The sequence below is a fragment of the Hypanus sabinus genome, chromosome 26 (genome assembly GCF_030144855.1).
Source record: "Hypanus sabinus isolate sHypSab1 chromosome 26, sHypSab1.hap1, whole genome shotgun sequence".
In the NCBI taxonomy this organism is placed as follows: domain Eukaryota; kingdom Metazoa; phylum Chordata; class Chondrichthyes; order Myliobatiformes; family Dasyatidae; genus Hypanus; species Hypanus sabinus.
Genome location: NC_082731.1, coordinates 12,850,857 through 12,867,919, shown reverse-complemented (window position 1 = coordinate 12,867,919; position 17,063 = coordinate 12,850,857). Strand labels below are relative to the sequence as shown.

At 53.0% G+C, this 17,063-nt stretch overlaps 1 protein-coding gene across 2 annotated transcripts; it reads left to right on the top strand.

The window, feature by feature from the left end:
* The first annotated feature begins 472 nt into the window (after window positions 1-472).
* LOC132381612 (zinc finger protein 436-like) lies at window positions 473-9,885 on the top strand. 2 transcript variants are annotated; one of them, XM_059951134.1, is made up of 2 exons: window positions 473-608; window positions 5,949-9,885. In XM_059951134.1, exon 2 carries the CDS (start codon window positions 6,058-6,060, stop codon window positions 7,285-7,287), a length of 1,230 nt encoding a protein of 409 aa, XP_059807117.1. In that variant the 5' UTR covers window positions 473-608; window positions 5,949-6,057; the 3' UTR covers window positions 7,288-9,885. The 2 variants fall into 2 exon arrangements, with proteins under 2 accessions (XP_059807117.1, XP_059807116.1); XM_059951133.1 differs by lacking the exon at window positions 473-608 and adding an exon at window positions 1,117-1,276.
* Window positions 9,886-17,063: the final 7,178 nt, after the last annotated feature.

The following is a 17,063-nucleotide window of genomic DNA, read 5'->3' as shown; positions in this document are numbered from 1 at the left end:
GACCAGGGTTTCGGTAGCAGCTCCTGCCACGGGTTTTCACAAATGTGGACGTTTGTGGTCTGAACTTCAACTTAAGATTTGTCAACAGAACTGGAAGTTCTGCATTGAATTCGGATTCAGTAAGAGCAAGTGACTTGGCCATGTGAAATATTCGCCCTCAACACCAGGATTTCCTTAAACCACGAACTGTGGGACAAGCAGCGCCTGCGCATGCGTGCTCACTGAGCAAACTCCGCGCATGCGTCGCTCTTTCGTCCCAATTCCAATAAGATGGCGGCTGGTTTCCATAGCAACCCTACACCACGGGGTTTGAAAGAAAGCTGTTGCTGAGCTTACCACGCCCCTCAGCACTCTCAACATCTCCCCTCGGCCCAGGAACCACAGCCGGGGTTCACAAGTGGGACTGCACAGCCCTCCTTCCGAACCCAACTGCCGACGATCGCCTACCTTCCCGAGGCACAGCGACCTCCATTTCGCAGCAGCGCGGCGTCGGTTCTGAGCATGCGCTGACGTCCGCGTTCCGAACATGCGCATTGGTCGACCAAAATTGAGGACGAGGCCTCATCCCGCCGCGCGGGGCGGTGCGATTTTCCACATCGTTGCTGAAAGTAAGTCAGTGAGTGTTTCTCTTAGCCTGATTGTGAAGAGAAGGATCGTTAGTGCTGGGGGGGGGGGGTGGGGGTGATATATATAGAGCAGTTTAGTTCTCGAGGAGCACGACGGGTAACGGCGCCGCCATTAATAGCTACAAAAGAAGAGATTTCACGCGCAGTTTCAATCTACTAGGGAAAATATTTAATGCGATCAACCCGTGACTTATATTTACAGATGTTAAAAATATTAATCTATAAATATCTAACAGGAAACGGGGCATTTCACTCAACTTGTGTTTTTCCGCTCGGTCCGACACGGCTTCCTTCGCCGACCCGCCTGGCGTGCGTGACGCCGACTCCGAGCGTCAGCCGCGTTCCGCGACGCCGCCGGCCGCGGTGATTGACGCGGCGGCGCGGCCAATGGGAGGGCGCGGACGCCGGCGATTGTCCAGCAGCCAATGGCGGCGGGCGGGGGGCGTGGCCGGGGCCAGCCAGCTCGGTGTCGGTGAGGCGAGTGTCTCTTTGTCTGAAGCCCTGGAGGAGCCGAGCCCGGCCGGGCAGCGCCGGCTCCGTGCATCGCCTCGCCGTCGCTCGGTCGTTTCAATCCTCGCAGCGTGTATTGCATTCTGCAAAAAAGGGATCTGGAGGTTTATTAGAATCTTCGAAGAAATCTGCAGCCTGCGGTTTGTGAAGATTCCTCTCCTTTTTCCCTGGGATTTCAGGGCGGTGAGGCTGCAGAGTGGGGGAGGGTCCGGCTCTTAAAGGGACAGTCCCAGGGCTTGTGGCCCGCAAGCTGGAGGCTCCTGCGCTGGGGGAGGCAGCCCTGGCGCCCGAGGCTCCTGGGCAGGACAGCTTTAAGCATTATCAGCTCCTTTAAATCAGCCTGTCGCTTTACAACCGGCTCTTCAAGGAGCAGCATCTTGTGTCTGTAGGTGGGACAGCCTCCGAGTAGAGTGCCCCAATAATCCTCCCCATTCTCTGTGTGTGTGTGGGGTGCCCCGACAGTAAAATATTCCTGCTTGTGTGGGGAGAGATCACGCATTTAAAGGCTGTGACTCACTATTGTCTTGTTTACATTCATAAATGGACTACGCTGCCTTTTATGTAAAGAGGGGTGAGCCCACCATAAAGATCCTGGCGCATCGGTAGAGATTGATAGATCATTGTCAGGTCAGCACTGATCTAATTGGTGACTGAAAGATCTGAATGGCCTACTTAGCTTCCTAGTGACCTGAATCTCCGAGAACTCCATTGGGCCCATTCTTGTTCTAAGTTTGTAGATCGAGGAACCAGGGCAGATATTTAAAGGGGCACTTGCACTTTTTCCGTGCCTTTGTCATTAACAGGGCAGTTCTGTCGGTCTTTCTTAGAGGGGGTCCTCGTTAGGGAAGTATGTGATTGCATTGGCATTTTCCCCTTGTGACCTTGGCCTTTCTGATTTGGTTTGCAGTCCATGACCTGTTATTCACCACCTTGTGGAGGCTGTGTCTAACTGGCTAAACTTTTTCAACTCTTGTCAGGAGGTCAGTCTTCCTCCCGAGACTAGGGCACAACAGACTAGGTTGCCATGAAGTCAGCTTCCTTGTAGAGGAGCTGCTTTTCACTTGCATTAAACCCAGGTCCTCTGCAAGCTTTGAAGCAGGTGTGATAGGTCCTGTGGTGCTTTTAAAGCCGGGGAGCTAGTTGGTCATTTTCCCTGGGTGGAAATGTCAAATACAAAAGGGCATTGCTCGTTTGATGTGGGAGGAGAGATTCACGGGGCAAGTTCTTTTTTCATAAAATGCAGAGACTGGTAGGTGCCTGGAACTTGATGATGGAACGGTAACATTTTAGAGGGGTTTAGACAGGCAGGAAAAGGAGGGACGTAGACACTAGGGATTAGTTAAAACTGGCAGATGTGGGCTGAAGAGCCTATTCGAATGTTGTGCTTCTGTTGAAATTGTATTTTTCTGTGATCACCATTTGGGAGACATTGATGTTGCAGGCAGGACTCGCCCTTCACAGTCACTAGGTCTGAGCCCTGGACTCCGGAGTGACTTACTGAGGCCAGTTGAGATTGGGCGTTGCGGTGTTGGGTTGCAGGGGTAGCGCCTGGTGGGGCACCACGGAGATCACGGGTACTCGTCTGTTGACAGTCCCGTAAAGCGACTACCTTGTGGTTGCAGGCTTCGGGCTGCGCCTGGGTGAGGGTTCTCGCGTTCTTCCCACGGCTGCGTGGGGTATCAGCTGCAAGTTGCCACCAGTGGCTGACTGGTTTAATGTAGGGGGAGGTTGATGGGCAGGCAGGAAGAATACGGTGAAATTGGCATAGGGTGGCCAGCTGGTGGTGGTTGTGGGCTGGAGAATCTCCTTACGTGCTCTTTTCATCAACAGTAACCGCAGCCAAGACAAACGTCGGGTCGTCCAAGTTTGTGGAGTGTGTGGTTGGACATTCAGGGGGCTAAGTGGACAGGAGGTTAGCGGTTGTGGACGAGTACAATGTTCACCCAGTTTGGGGGGCAAGAATGAACAAGTTATTATTTAAATGGAGCAAGACTACAAACTATTGAGGTTCAAAGATATGGACCCACAGTAAGTTGACATTACAAGTACAGCTGGTAATTAATATGACCAGTGTAACAATCGCCTTTATTGCAAGGGGCGTGCAGTATAAAAGGGGGAAGGTTTTGATGGGATTCTGTAGGACGTGGCTGGAGAAGTGTGTACGATTTCAGTTGCTGTAGTTAAGGAACGATGCATTCAAAATATGGGGGGGGGGGCGTGTCAGGGATTTTTTTTTACAGGGCATGGAATGCCTTGTCAGGGTGATGGTAGGGCAAATACATTTGAGAAATTCTTAGGCACGTGGATGATAGAAAAGTGGGAGGCTCTCTAGGAGGGAAGGGTTAGAGTGGGTAGTACTGGTCTATGTTGGAGGGTTCACAGGCTTGATCCCTGCTATTGAAAGGTTGACGTTCAGAGGGGACCTACACACATGGAGTTTAGAAGAACGAGAGGCAATTTTATTGAAATGTTAAGATTCTGAGGAGGGGCGTAAACAAGCCGAGAAGACGTTTCACTCTGTACGGTGATTTCGAGCTCTGTGGGAGGAGCCAGGGTTTCAGAATGAAGGGTGGAGAAGAGGAGGGGTTTCTTATCTCTGAAGGGTTTTGAATCGTTGGGAGTTCTCGAAGCCAGAGAGCTGTGGTGGGTAGACTTGTCAGATCGCAAGGGAGTCGGAGGAGTGTGGAAGAGAGGGGCGACGGTGGTGGTAACGAGATGGAGGGGATCTTGTCAAAGATTCGAGGCAGACTGACCTGCTGCTGCTTATGTAAAGCAGTGATGGTGATAGCATTCGTTGTCTGTCCCAGCCGATTGGGTGGTCTGGAGTCACAAGTGGGGCAGGTTATGTAAGGCTAGCAGATTTCATTCCCCAAAGGACATTCGCCAGCCAGATGTGGTTTCAGATAGTTTTATAGATACCACTGCCGATATTTTTTTTCTTTTGAAAGTCCAGACTTAATTCATTATGAATTTAAATTCAGCAGTTGCCATGGTGTTTGTCGCTCAGCAATATCAGCCGTGTTGATTTCACAGTGTCGGTTCAGCGCCAGATCCAATATTTTACCCAGCCCCGGGGCCGATTTCTCAGCTAAACTAACTACAAAAGGATTAGCGGGTCTCATTATTTCATTGTAGTCTGTGACATCTTACTGTGCACACTCTGAATGCTGCACATGTGTCACGTAGGTGAGTGCTTGCGAGCTATTTTGTCGGCTGGCTCGGCTGCTACAGAAAAGGGAGCCTTTATCTTTTAAAGAGTCCGGCTTGCAGAGCCCCGGGGAGGGCATTTTCTGCTTCGTGCTCTTTGCAAACGAGGTGTTGCCGCGCCGGATTAGATTTACTGGCGCAACACTTTTTGCTTGGTGTCTCCTGGGTCTTGCCTTGATGCTGGTCCTGGAGAAGCCAGACTACCTAACACTCTGTGAACAGCTCAATAGTGGCAAGATCCCAGACAGTAATCGCCGCGGCGGAGTGTGAGTGATGAGGAGAAACTGGATATTCTTATCAGAAGATCTGCAGGAGCCAGAAATCCAAGTAATGCGCGCAAAATGCTGGAGGAACGCAGCAGGCCAGGCAGCGTCTGTGGAAACGAGAGTGCTGCTGAAGGGTCTCGGCCCAAAACGTCGACTGTTTACTCTTTTCCATAGTCCCTCCAACATTTTGTGCGCGTTGCTCTGGACTTCCAGCATCTGCAGAACCTCAGGCGGCTGTTCTTCCTGGAGCAGAGGAGGCTGAGGGGTGACCTCGGAATGCATGGGGTGTAGAGTGATATAGTCACTGTCTTTTCTCCGGGGTAGGGTCCAAGACTGGAGGACAGAGATTCTGGGTGAGGGGTAAAGATACAAAGGGGACCTGGGAGGCAATGTTCTCTCACAGGGTGGTGGCTATAAGGATTGACCTGTGTTCAGTAGGTACTTGGACAGGTAGCTGGATAGGAAAGGTCTCGAGTGATATTGGCCAGACAGGATTGGCTCAGGAGCAGATGAGTCGGGTAGGAAGGCCCCTTGTTGTGCTGTGTAATTCTGAGGCCATTCAGCCCTTTATTCTGGTCAATTCCAGATCACTTCAAAGCCAACATCTTCACAGCTTGTCAGTTCCAACTCCAAGTTATTTTCACAGAGATACCCCATTCCCCTCAGTCAATCCCGTTTCCCTAGCCCCCTCTGCACCCTGGCATGGTGGTCTCTTACCCCCCAACCCCCCGTCCCTTCGGGGTTTAGCTCCCGTGCCTTTCCTGGCAGCCAGAGTCCCTACAGCACAGACCATTTCCGTCTTGCACCGTACTGCTGCCACGAACAAAAAATATCATGATATCTGTTGGTGTTGCTGAACGATTCTGCAGTGGGCCCTTTGGCCCACAGCGTCTGTGCTGGGCATCGTTTATTCTTCCAGATTCCTGAAACACGCAGTGAAAGGCTTCGTTTGTGTTTCCTGAGCCACTGTCTATCTGTAGTGTTATGCTAACTGCTAAGCTACTGTTCAATCCAACTTTTGCCCAGCATTTTGAACTTTGGTCCCTGGCTGCAAAACGTTAACTTGGTTGATCCCTTCACAAGCAGGAAGGTATTCTCCAACCCGTTTCTCTCTTTGCCACTTCTGATAAGGGGTTTCAAAGTTGTTGACTGACTTGCAGTCCATTTCCAGAATCTTGTTTTTATTTCAGATTTCCAGCATCCATGGTCTGTTTTTTTTTAAAAGCACAATAAGCTGGATTCCCTTTCGGAGTTCAGTGCTTTCTTGGTGTTGCTGTCGGTCATTTGTTGGAGCTCTGCTTCTGTGTGAGTGACGTTTGGTCAAACGCTCTTTTTGCAGGGATTGGAGGGGTGAGCTTCGCTGACCGGGGGCTCGACACCAAGGCTGAGCCATTGCGAGAGGGGGGCGGCCGAAGCCGGCGGCGGAGCGAGGAAGCCGGCCTCCGAGGATGGACGAGGACGGCGGCGGGGGCAAGAAGGCCGAGGAGGAGCCGGCGCCGAATCCGGGCACCGGGCCGCGGGCCCACCCGGCGAGAGACAAGGGCACCCAGACGGCCGTCGAGAAGCCCTTCAAGTGTGGGGACTGCGGCAAGGGCTTCGGCACCCAGTCTGAGCTGGACAGCCACCGGCGCTGTCACACCGGCGAGCGCCCGTTCGCCTGCGTGGTCTGCGGCAAGGGCTTCAGCCGCTCCTCCGACCTGCGGGTGCACCAGCGGGTGCACACGGGCGAGCGGCCCTTCACCTGCCCCGTCTGCGACAAGAGCTTCACCCGCTCCTCGCACCTGCTGACCCACCAGCGCGTGCACACCGGGGAGCGGCCCTACAGCTGCTCGGTCTGCGGCAAGGGCTTCACCCAGCTCTCCAACCGGCTGCGGCACCAGCGGCTGCACACCGGCGAGCGGCCCTTTTCCTGCCCCGTCTGCCGCAAGGGCTTCACCGACTCCTCCACGCTGCTGCGGCACCGGCGCCTCCACACCGAGGAGCGGCCCTTCGTTTGCTCCGTCTGCGGCAAGGGCTTCACCCGCTCGCCGCACCTGCTCACCCACCAGCGCGTGCACACCGGCGAGCGGCCCTTCGCCTGCTCCGTCTGCGGCCGCAAGTTCACCCAGTCCTCCCACCTGCTCACCCACCAGCACAGCCACAGCGGCGAGCGCCCCTTCCGCTGCTCCGTCTGCGGCCGCGGCTTCGCCCAGCTCTCGCTGCTGCTGGCCCACCAGCACGTGCACGCCGAGAACAACCCCGTCCGCTACCCGGAGGAGGAGGAGGAGGAGGAGCGCCGGCGTCAGCAGGAGGGCGAGGGGGCGGCGGCCGCCGGGGAGGGGGAGGCGGCCGCCGGGGAGGGCCTGGACCCCAGCTCCGCGCCGCCCCTCATCTCCCCCACTGCCCCCGCCTCCCTCCTGCTGACCGGCCGCCCGTCCCGCGCCGGCGAGCGGCCCTTCAAGTGCTCGGTGTGCGCCAAGGCCTTCACCTGCCTGTCGCACCTGCTGAGGCACCTACGGGTGCACAGCGGCGAGCGGCCCTTCCAGTGCTCTGTCTGCGAGAAGGGCTTCACCCAGTCCTCCTCGCTGCTCACCCACCAGCGCATCCACACCGGGGAGCGTCCCTTCTCCTGCTCCGAGTGCGGCAAGGGTTTCTCCCGCTCCTCCCACCTGCTGAGGCACCAGCGGGTCCACGTCTGAGGGGGCGGGAGAGACTGGACCCCACCTCCCACCCCGTCTTCCCTCCACTCTGCTTGTCTGTCTGTGCTTCTGATCATCTGTGTACAGTCAAACCGCCTGGGTTTATTTTAATCCCCACGCTTTTGAATTCCCTTTCGGCCTCAGAGCCCAGATGGTAATATTTGGGGGTGGGGAGGGGTCTGGGTGAAGGAGAAGTCGGGGGTGGGGAGTGTTCTGCCAAGGTGCCCGCTTTTCTGCTGTAGGGACCCAGATTCAGTCCTGGCAGCCCCCGTGCAGTCTGTGTGGTGTTGGCGTGGGATTTCCTCCAGGGATTCGGGCTTCTTCCGCGTGCCCGCAGAGCTTGGTTTGGTGCGTTAGCCCCGTCACAGACTCCCTCTGCAGCGTAGCCGAGAAGGAGGACCCTGGTGGGGGTCGTGTGGGAATTAATTAGCGTAGGATTAGCTTCAATGGGTCAGTACGGACTCACTGGGTCTGAGGAGTTACTTGGCCCTCTTTCTGTCCCCATCTCCTCCTTTCTCCCTGACTCAATCACTTTGTCATCACCTTGCCCCCCCTCCTCTTCCCCCACCCGTCCCTGTCCCTCTGCCAGCCCACCTCACTCCATCTGGCTCTCGGTGTCACCTCCCTCGTCAGAGAGTCTGTGGGGCGATGGCAGACCCTGGTGAGTTTTGGCCTGAAAGAGCACAGATAGTGGGAGAACGGCTGTGGGGGGGGGGGAGCGGAAGGCATGTTGACGTTAGATCTCTGGGGGATACTGTATGTTTCTACGACAGTCAGCGTGTTCCACCCTGAGCCGAGTCCGCATTCCCAGCCCCGTGCCTCGCTCCTTTGGGTCTGGTTTCCCCACTCCAGTGAGAGGGCTCGCGCACTGCGCCTCCGGAGAGCGGATTGGGTGATCGCTGCGGTCAAAGCTGGCTTCTGTGTCAAAATGGGTGACTTCTAACACTGGTGTTGGGCAAATCTGAAAGAACACGGGGAGGTTGAGGAAGTTCTATCAGGGATTCTCTGCAAACGGGGTCCAGTTCACACGGACTGAATTTTGACCCACAGTCACCTGATTTACAAAATGCGGAACTTTTTCCCAAAGACGTTTTATTCCGCAAAGTCCTGCTGGATCACAGAAGAAATTCATCAGAGTTAGAATGAGGATTGTTATCTCCGGCATGTGTTGTGAAATTCATTCCAGGCGTTTTGGTGCGTGGGGAAGGGCAAATCGTTTTTTTTTGCAGTGAGGACTATGTTGGTGGAGCGAGAGCATGTGTGCCTCCACAGAGTTGGTGGGGGGGGGGAGATACTTGCGAGTTGAAGTTCCTGTGGGGTCTCTTTCTAGCAGGTGGGGAGGTTGATGTCCCAGACTGTGGAGTTTGTTCCCTCCACCAACAGGGGAGGGTGGATTGGGCACAGGAGGCGGCCACTGGGGTGTCAGTGACCCTGGCGTCAGTTTTAACTCGGAGTTTAACTGGCGGCCAGCATTTTGGATATCATTGCAGTAGGGTGCAAATCCTAGGTAGATCAGGGCTTATCAGTAGATTGATTTCTAAGGATCTCTGTATATTGTAGGTGATTCTTTCTTTCTTTATGTTAATCTGGTGCAGTGCCTGGGAAACGGACGGATTGTTGGTGCATGGGGGGGTGGGGATGGAAGTGGTGCCCTCTGTAAATCAGAGCTGATTCCCAATACCTGGGCCCGTGCGGCGAAGCCGCCTCGAATAAGCGCTTTCAAGAGCAAGGCAGCATTGTGTTTTTTTAAAAAAAATACTGTGGAGGTGGAAGTCTTCAAGCTTTAAAGAAACAGGCAGCATCCATGTGGAGAGAGTTGACTTTTCACCGTCACGGCCTTTCTTCAGAAAGCTGCAGTGGAAGTGAAAGGCGCTGGGGAGAGTGGAGGGAGGATGTTGGGGGGGGGGAGGGACTGTACAACTGTGTACTATCATCACTTCCGGCTGATCTCCTCCGCCCTGCCGCAGTCTATCCCTTCTCTTTTCTCTGGCCCCTCCTTTCTTGCCGTCTCCCCCCTCTGCAGCCTGAAGTGTTTGCCTCTCTCTCGCTGCTGTCTGGTCCCTCGGCCATTCCCCACACATCCTGCGTGTGATCCCTTCTGGTGTTTGCATTTGCTGTTCCCCCCCCCCCCCCCCCCCCCCCGTGCTAAACGGTTCACACCTCTATGGCATCTGGCCAACCGGCGTTGATTAACCCCCCCCCCCCACCTCCCCCTCCCTGTGCAGCACCCCACCCCTGCTACGCCAGAGCATGAACCCAGCCTCGAATGAGGGTGTGCAGGGGTTGGGGGAAGGGTCGGAATGTATGCTTTCCTCTCAGCGTGGCGTTGAAGGGCAGGCTGTTAGCTGGTAGGGAGTGGGCTCGACTCCTTCCCACTCAGGCCCGGTGTTCTTGTGCGCAGACAAGCTGCTTGTAAAGACGCATGTTTCTGCCTGGTCCCGCGACTGGAAGGACGGAGAGGAAACCCTGCTTTATTTGTTGTTTCGGAATAGATGCTGTAAAATCCACCAAGTATTGTAAACCTCAGCTTACACTCGCTGTCTGTTTAAGCCTTGTTTCTGTTCAAGCTTACTTATCAATAAACTTTCTTTGTAGTTACCCATGATAGTGTGGTGCTTGCTGGCACTTTGGGAGGGGTGAGAAAGGCCACCACAATAATTTCCATGGATCCACCACCCTCATCCGCTGGCTGAAGAAACTCCTCTTCCCCTCTGTCCTCTAGTCCCTCAGTACCGGAAACATCCTCTCCACATCCACTCTGTCAAGGCCTTTCAATGGCCGATACGTTTCAATCGGATCCCCCTCATTCATCGAAACGCCAGATAGTACAGGTCCAGGGCCACCAACACTCCTCATATGTTAACCCTTTTATTCCCGGTATAATACTTGTGAACTTTCTCGACCCTTTCTGAGATAAACAGTCCACGTGTGCTCACGCTACCCCTCATACATTCTGGCCAGTGCCTCATCCAGCCCCAGCTTCCAGTCCTTTTTATTCCAGTCCTTTTGTAATGAATGCTGCCATTGCATTTGCCTTCCTCGACTCAACCTGTCAATATGATTTCAGGTGTGTTCTTTAAAAGGAGGGTAACCGATAAGAGTGGCTGCCATCACCTCTGATAATGACAGTTAAAGAGTTGTGCAGTTATTCCGTGCTGCACAAAGAAAGCCGTGCGGGAAGGTTAGTTGCGTGGAAAAGCTGATGCACTGGGCTGGGCCAGGCGGTATGCTTTCTGTGTCTTCTGCCTGCTGAGAAAGGGGAGAAGGCAGACAATCTGGGATGGGTGGAGGGACTTTGATTTCGTTGGCAGTTCTACTGAAGCAGTGGGAGAATATAGACAGAGCCCAAGGAAGGGAGGCTGGTTTCCATGATGTGCAGAGCCGTGTCCACTATGTAATGCTGCATTCAGCTGGATGGAAATACTTGGCAGGGCAGCAGTGGGCTAGAACTGCAGGCAGGGGGCACCTTGTGTTCTGTGCACTGGGACAACTGCAGTTTATGACCTGCACACACATAGAAAAAAGGTGCAGGAGTAGACCATTCGGCCCTTCGAGCCTGCACCGCCATTCAGTATGATCATGGCTGATCATCCAACTCAGAACCCTGTACCTGCTTTCTCTCCATACCCCCTGATCTCTTTAGCCACAAGGGCCATATCTAACTTCCTCTTAAATATAGCCAGTGAACCGGCCTCAACTGTTTCCTGTGGCAGAGAATTCCACGGATTCACCACTCTCTGTGTGAAGAAGTTTTTCCTCATCTCAGTCCTAAAAGGCTTCCCCTTTATCCTTAAACTGTGACCCCTCGTTCTCGACTTCCCCAACATCGGAAACAATCTTCCTGCATCTAGCCTGTCCAATCCCTTTAGATCCCACCTCAATCTTCTAAATTCCAGTGAGTATAAGCCTAGTCGATAGTCTTTCTTCATATGAAAGTCCTGCCATCCCAGGAATCAATCTGGTGAACCTTCTCTGTACTCCCTCTATGGCAAGAATGTCTTTCCTCAGATTAGGGGACCAAAACTGCACACAATATTCTAGGTGTGGTCTCACCAAGGCCTTGTAGAACTGCAGTAGAACCTCCCTGCTCCTGTACTTGAATCCTCTTGCTATGAATGCCACTAGTGAATAAAAGGCATTTGCATCGATGTCGTAGGCATATAGCGTCACATAAACAGCATTCACTAAAACAAATTATGCACAATTTTCACAAGGAAACAGAACCAACTAAAATGAAGTCCAGTCTGGTGCAAGGTGGCCGTGGTGTTGCTATTGCGATAAGGGGTGCCTGGTCAGTTCAAGAATCGAATGGTTGAAAAGAAATAGCTGTTCTTGAATCATGATGTGGGACTTTGGGCTTCTGTGCTTCTGGCGTGAGTGGAGGGGATCCTGTGGGTCAGCTTGCAATGCTTAATCCTTTACTGCATTTCTGGACATAGCTTCAACTTACAGGGTTCAAATCAGAGACATCGATTCCCCCATCACTTTCCTCTGATAATTGTATTGGGGGGGGGGGTTATATGGGAGGCAGGGTTTGAGGGTCGGCACAACATTGTGGGCCGAAGGGCCTGTAATGTGCTGTATTATTCTATGTTCTATGTCATCTCCATTTAATCCTCCCCTCAACCCATATTCCATATTCCAAGAGCTGTCAATCGTGCCAGAGGCATTTAGTAGGGAGCCACTCTCCAGTGCTCCAGGTTCAATCTGCTTTTGCCTCTGTGCAATGTGTACACCCTGAGACTACATGGCCTTCCTCTCTCATCCCGAAGATTAGCAGGTTAATCGGCCTCTGTACTGTATGGAAGGATGGGGACAATGTGGGAGGGGTGGAAGCATGGACATGTAAGAAGAGTTTGGAGAATGGGGTTGAGCAGAACGATCCAAGAGCTGGTTTAGACTTGATGTTTCAAGCAACCTCCCTCTGTGTGGGAAGATATGGATGTCCAAATCAATTGGACGAGAATGACATTGGGAATACTGAATAGGTCAGTCAGCAACTGTGGAGAGCGAAGAAGTTAACGCGTCAATGACCTTTCATCAGAGATGGGACAGACTGGGGGACTTTGGTGAAGGAGGGAGGAGAGGTAAGGTATTTCTGATCCCATTCAAAGGAAAGGGGTGAACAAGATAAGGAGAGGCAAATGGAACAAAGGAGCTAAAATCATGGGGTGGGGAGCAATTCTCAAAGTGAAGTAACAGTCAACAAAACTGCGATACAAAAAAAAATATATTGCATCTGCTGGAAGTTAGAAATGAGGTAGAAACCTAGAAATACCCAGTAGGTCCATCAGCACCTGTAGAGAGAGTTTCTAGTCAATGATAAAAGGTCAGAACTGGGAGAGATGGGGGTAGAACGAGTATTAAGATACAGAAAAGGGGGTGAAGAGAATGAAAGTGATTTTCAACAGAAAGGGAAAGAGAAATGTGGGCAGAGTCAAATTCTACACACGAAAGCAATGTCAGTGAATTAAACATTAACCTCGGAACAAAAATGTACAGATACTGGAAACATAAAATGAAACAAAAAATGTTGGAACTAAAAAGGCCCAGGCTAATGGAGATGGTGCAGGAATTTAAACTAATGCTGGGCGAGTCAGCCATCGTTAGAGGGCTGATTGAGCTCTCTCTGCTGCCGCTGTTGATTGATAGGTCTGGCAGGAAGGAAACCTCAATCAGGAATGTGAGAGCAGACAGTGGGAGTGGGGATACCCAGCAACTCACTGACTCCCAAAAGGTGGGAGCAATGGCCAGGGATTCTGGTGGGATGGGGGTGAAGGGGCGCCTGGTGGTCGGTGCGGAGAATGTGGCCGGAGAGCAGTGGGAAAAGACTTGACAGGACTTCTGTCGGACAGAGGGAGAAGAGCACTTCGAAGTGGGCAAGTGGTGAAGTTGGAATGGAGATGCCGAGTGGACAAGACAGCGGCCTCCATTGAGTTTGCGTCTCAGCGGTTTTATAAATGTTCTTAAGGCTTTGGGGGCCGAGAGAGGAGATAGGGGGTTGGGTTAGTGTTTAGGTACAGGAATGGAGGGGATTAGAGGACAGGCCGGTGTTTGATGGCCAGCAGTAAGGGTGCAGGTGAAGAAGGTGACCTGCCCTGGGGTTAGAAGTCGGTGTATGAGTGGGGGAGAGGATAGAGCAAGTCTTCTTGTTGCTTGGTACATTCCAGTTTGCTGTGTTCCCTGTTGTCCTGCCAAGCATCGGGGGTGCGCTATGTTGCCACCGGAGTGTGCGGGCTGCCACCAGTACATCTTTAGGATTGTTGGTTGTTAACCACAGACACATTTCACTGTGTGCAAATGTACACCTGATAGAGAAATCGGAATCCAAAGAGACTGCAGACGCTGGAACCTGAGTGAGCTGCAGACTGTTGGACACGGAGCTTGCCGGCTCAGGTGGCATCTTTTACCCCACCCCTTCCCTCTCACTGTCTCCCTTTTCCCCTCCTCCACCCTCTCCCTCAGCCCATCATCCACACACACTCCTCCCACTGGTTCGCCTCCCCTTATTCAGGCTCCACATTCCTCTCGTGTCAGGTTTCACCTTCTTCGGCCTTCTGTCAATTCGTCTCCTGACCATCTCCCCTCTTCCTCTCCAGCCCCGATGAAGGGTCTCTACCTGAAACATTGACCACCCATTTCCCTCCGTAGACGCCGCCTGGCCTGGAGTCCCTCCGCTGAGACGCCCGGTCTCTCCTGTGTCTGCAGGCAGCACCTGTGGTGGCGCTGAGGTTGATTAAAATACAGCTGGGGTCTGTGTGCTTCACCAGGTTTGGTAAATGTACAACGCTGTAAAAGTCACAATATACTTACCACCTTTAGGTTCACTTTCTTGCAGGCATTTACAGGTGGGGGGGGGGGGGGGGGTAGGGGACTCTACAGAAAGACCAACAGACCTCCAATGTGTAAAAGACAATTTTTTATTAAACAAAATGTACTTTATTCAAAAATAAATTTACGTACAATAAACCATTCAATGACTCAATCCTTAAATGTTTCCGTTACAGTCTTTACATTTCCACACCTTTTGCCACCCAGGTGGCACTCTGTTATTTCATATTTGCATACCCTTGTTGAGGGGAACACCCCCCCCGCCCCCTACCCCTTCACTTCCGCGAGAGGAGGACCCTAAACTATGGCCCTTGCCCACCGGGCCCTTGCGGTGGCCGCACCGAGTTTGAGTGCGTCCCTCGGCACGGACTCCTGCAGCCGGAGCGGGGGACTGGCCACACCTGCGCCAAGTACAGCAGCCCTGAGAGCACCTCACACCTGATGACCAGGTTCTTGCCCGTCATCGAAAAAAAAACATAGAAAATAGGTGCAGGAGTAGGACATTCGGCCCTTCGAGCCTGCACCGCATGATCAGTATGATCATGGCTGATCATCCAACTCAGAACCCTGTACCTGCTTTCTCTCCATACCCCCGATCCCTTTAGAATTTTATACGTTTCAATAAGATCCCCCCCTCAATCTTCTAAATTCCAGTGTGTATAAGCCCAGTCGATCCAGTTTTTCTTCATATGAAAGTCCTGCCACCTCAGGAATCAATCTGGTGAACCTTCTCTGTACTCCCTCTAAGGCAAGAATGCCCCCCCCCCCCTCAGATTAGGGGACCAAAACTGCACACAATACTCCAGGAGTGGTCTCACCAAGGCCTTGTACAACTGCAGTAGAACCTCCCTGCTCCTGTACTCGAATCCTCTTGCTATGAATGACAACATACCATTATGCGCCCTCCCCACGGTCGCAGTTTCTGTTTGACCATGGGAGTCCGCTCCGGCCAGTTCCTGTTGCCTCCGAACCAGATCCCCGAATACTTTCACGTGATCAGAGCTGACGGTGGAGGGGTCACTGGATCGGTCGGGCCGGTTACCGAAGACAATTGGTACAAATCAAAAAATAAATCAAACTGAGAACATGATTTTGTAGAGTCCTTGAGGGTCAGGCGGTGGATTGTGGAATCAGTTCGTTGTCGAGGTGAGTGAAGTTATCCACGCTGGCTCAGCAGCCTGGTTATTGAAAGCGAATAACAGTTCCCGACCCTGGTGCTGTGAGATTTAAGGTCTATCTTCCTCACATCCTCCAAGGTAAACCGAAAAGCTTTGCTCTGCATTGCTCCAGATGGAGCGGGAAGGGAGAAGCCGAGTCACGGCTCAGCTACAGCGAACGTGCAGTGCGGGCAGACAAAACGATGCCCAGGACAAGACGGGGTCGGCCGGCAAATCAGAATCCAAGCCTGTCGCTTTGGAAGAGGCGAGGAATTTCGTCAGCCAGAGGATGATGTGCCCGTGGAATTCCTGACCACAGGAGGCCAGGTCACCGGCTGTATTGAAAGTGGAGATTAATAAGGACTCAAGGCAGGAGAATGGGGTTCAGGGGGGAAATAAATCAGCCATTGGGGCTCTCGATGGGCCAAATGGCCTAATTCGCTCCCGTGTCTTGTGCTTTGAATTATGATAGGTTTCCGAGTACATATGACATTACGCTGGTCTTTAACAGTCCACTGAACAATCGCCCTTGTACAAATGGACAGAACAACAGCTGGTAATGGCATTGTTTGCCATATGTATCAAATTAGCGTGCCAATTGTTAATGATGAGCCATCGGAACTGTCCTTTTGAATGGATCACGGTCTGCTCTGCCCGTGACCGCAATAAATTGCAGGGAGTTCCGGACACAGCAAATCGCCCCTCTACTGGTCCTTTAATACTTCCCTCTGCCTCAGTAAAGCAGCCAATATGAGCAAAGCCCCGACCCCACACACCCTGAAACCCCTCTCCCATCGGGCAGAAGACGCAAAAGGCCGAAAGCACATACCCGCAGGCCCAAGGACAGTTCCCACCCCGCCACATTGAGACTATTCACAAGAATTCCCCGGACAGTTCCCACCCCGCCACATTGAGACTATCGACAAGAATTCCCCGGACAGTTCCCACGCCTCCACATCGAGACTATTGACAAGAATTCCCCAGCTGTCAGCATCTGACCCGTCTCCCTCTCTTCTCGCTACTGCCATCGGGTGGGAGGTGCTGGTGTCTCGGGTCCCACGCCGCCGGGTTCGGGAACAGTCGTGACCGGGCTTCACCCGGCTCAGCGCCGGACCGACTCGCGGCTGTGCTCTCACCCGCCTTGTGGACGAGCTGACCCCCCCCCCCCCCCCACACACCTCACTTTCATCAGCTCCGCAGTTCCACGTTCTTTTAAAAAATTACCCCCCTACTTGCACATCGGGCGTTTGGCAGTCTTCGCTGTGCGAGTCGTTTTCGTTGAATCTACTGTTTTATGGGTTCCGGCAAGAATACCAATCTCAAGGTTGATTATGGTATACATACCTTGATAGTAACTTTACTTTGAACAATAGGATTCTCTCCTGGCCTCACAATCTGCCTTATAACGGTGAGGCGACACCTCACCTGTTGGGGTCATCCGCCGTGTTCGGTGAGACCCGGTGTAGACGGGGAGACCGCAACGGCCAGGGAGAGACAGCGGGATCTCCCAGTGGCCACTCATTACATTGTAATTCCCATTCCCATTCCATGGCCTCCGCCACGGACGCGATGAGACGGCAGTTCAGGAGTCCGGGTCGCCTCCAACCTGACAGCATGAACTTTGATTTTCGAACTTCCGGCAACTCCCACCCCATCACCTTCACCATTCCCATTTCCCTCTCTCACCTTATCTCCTTCCCTGCCCATTACCCCCTCCGGTGTTCCTCCCCCTTCCTGTTCTTCCATGGACTTCTGCCCTCTCCTATCAGACTCCCCTCTCCTCCAGCC

What these genes read in the sequence shown, in the direction of transcription:
- LOC132381612 (XM_059951134.1), top strand. Translation starts at nt 6,058, where the DNA reads ATGGACGAGGACGGCGGCGGGGGCAAGAAGGCCGAGGAGGAGCCGGCG.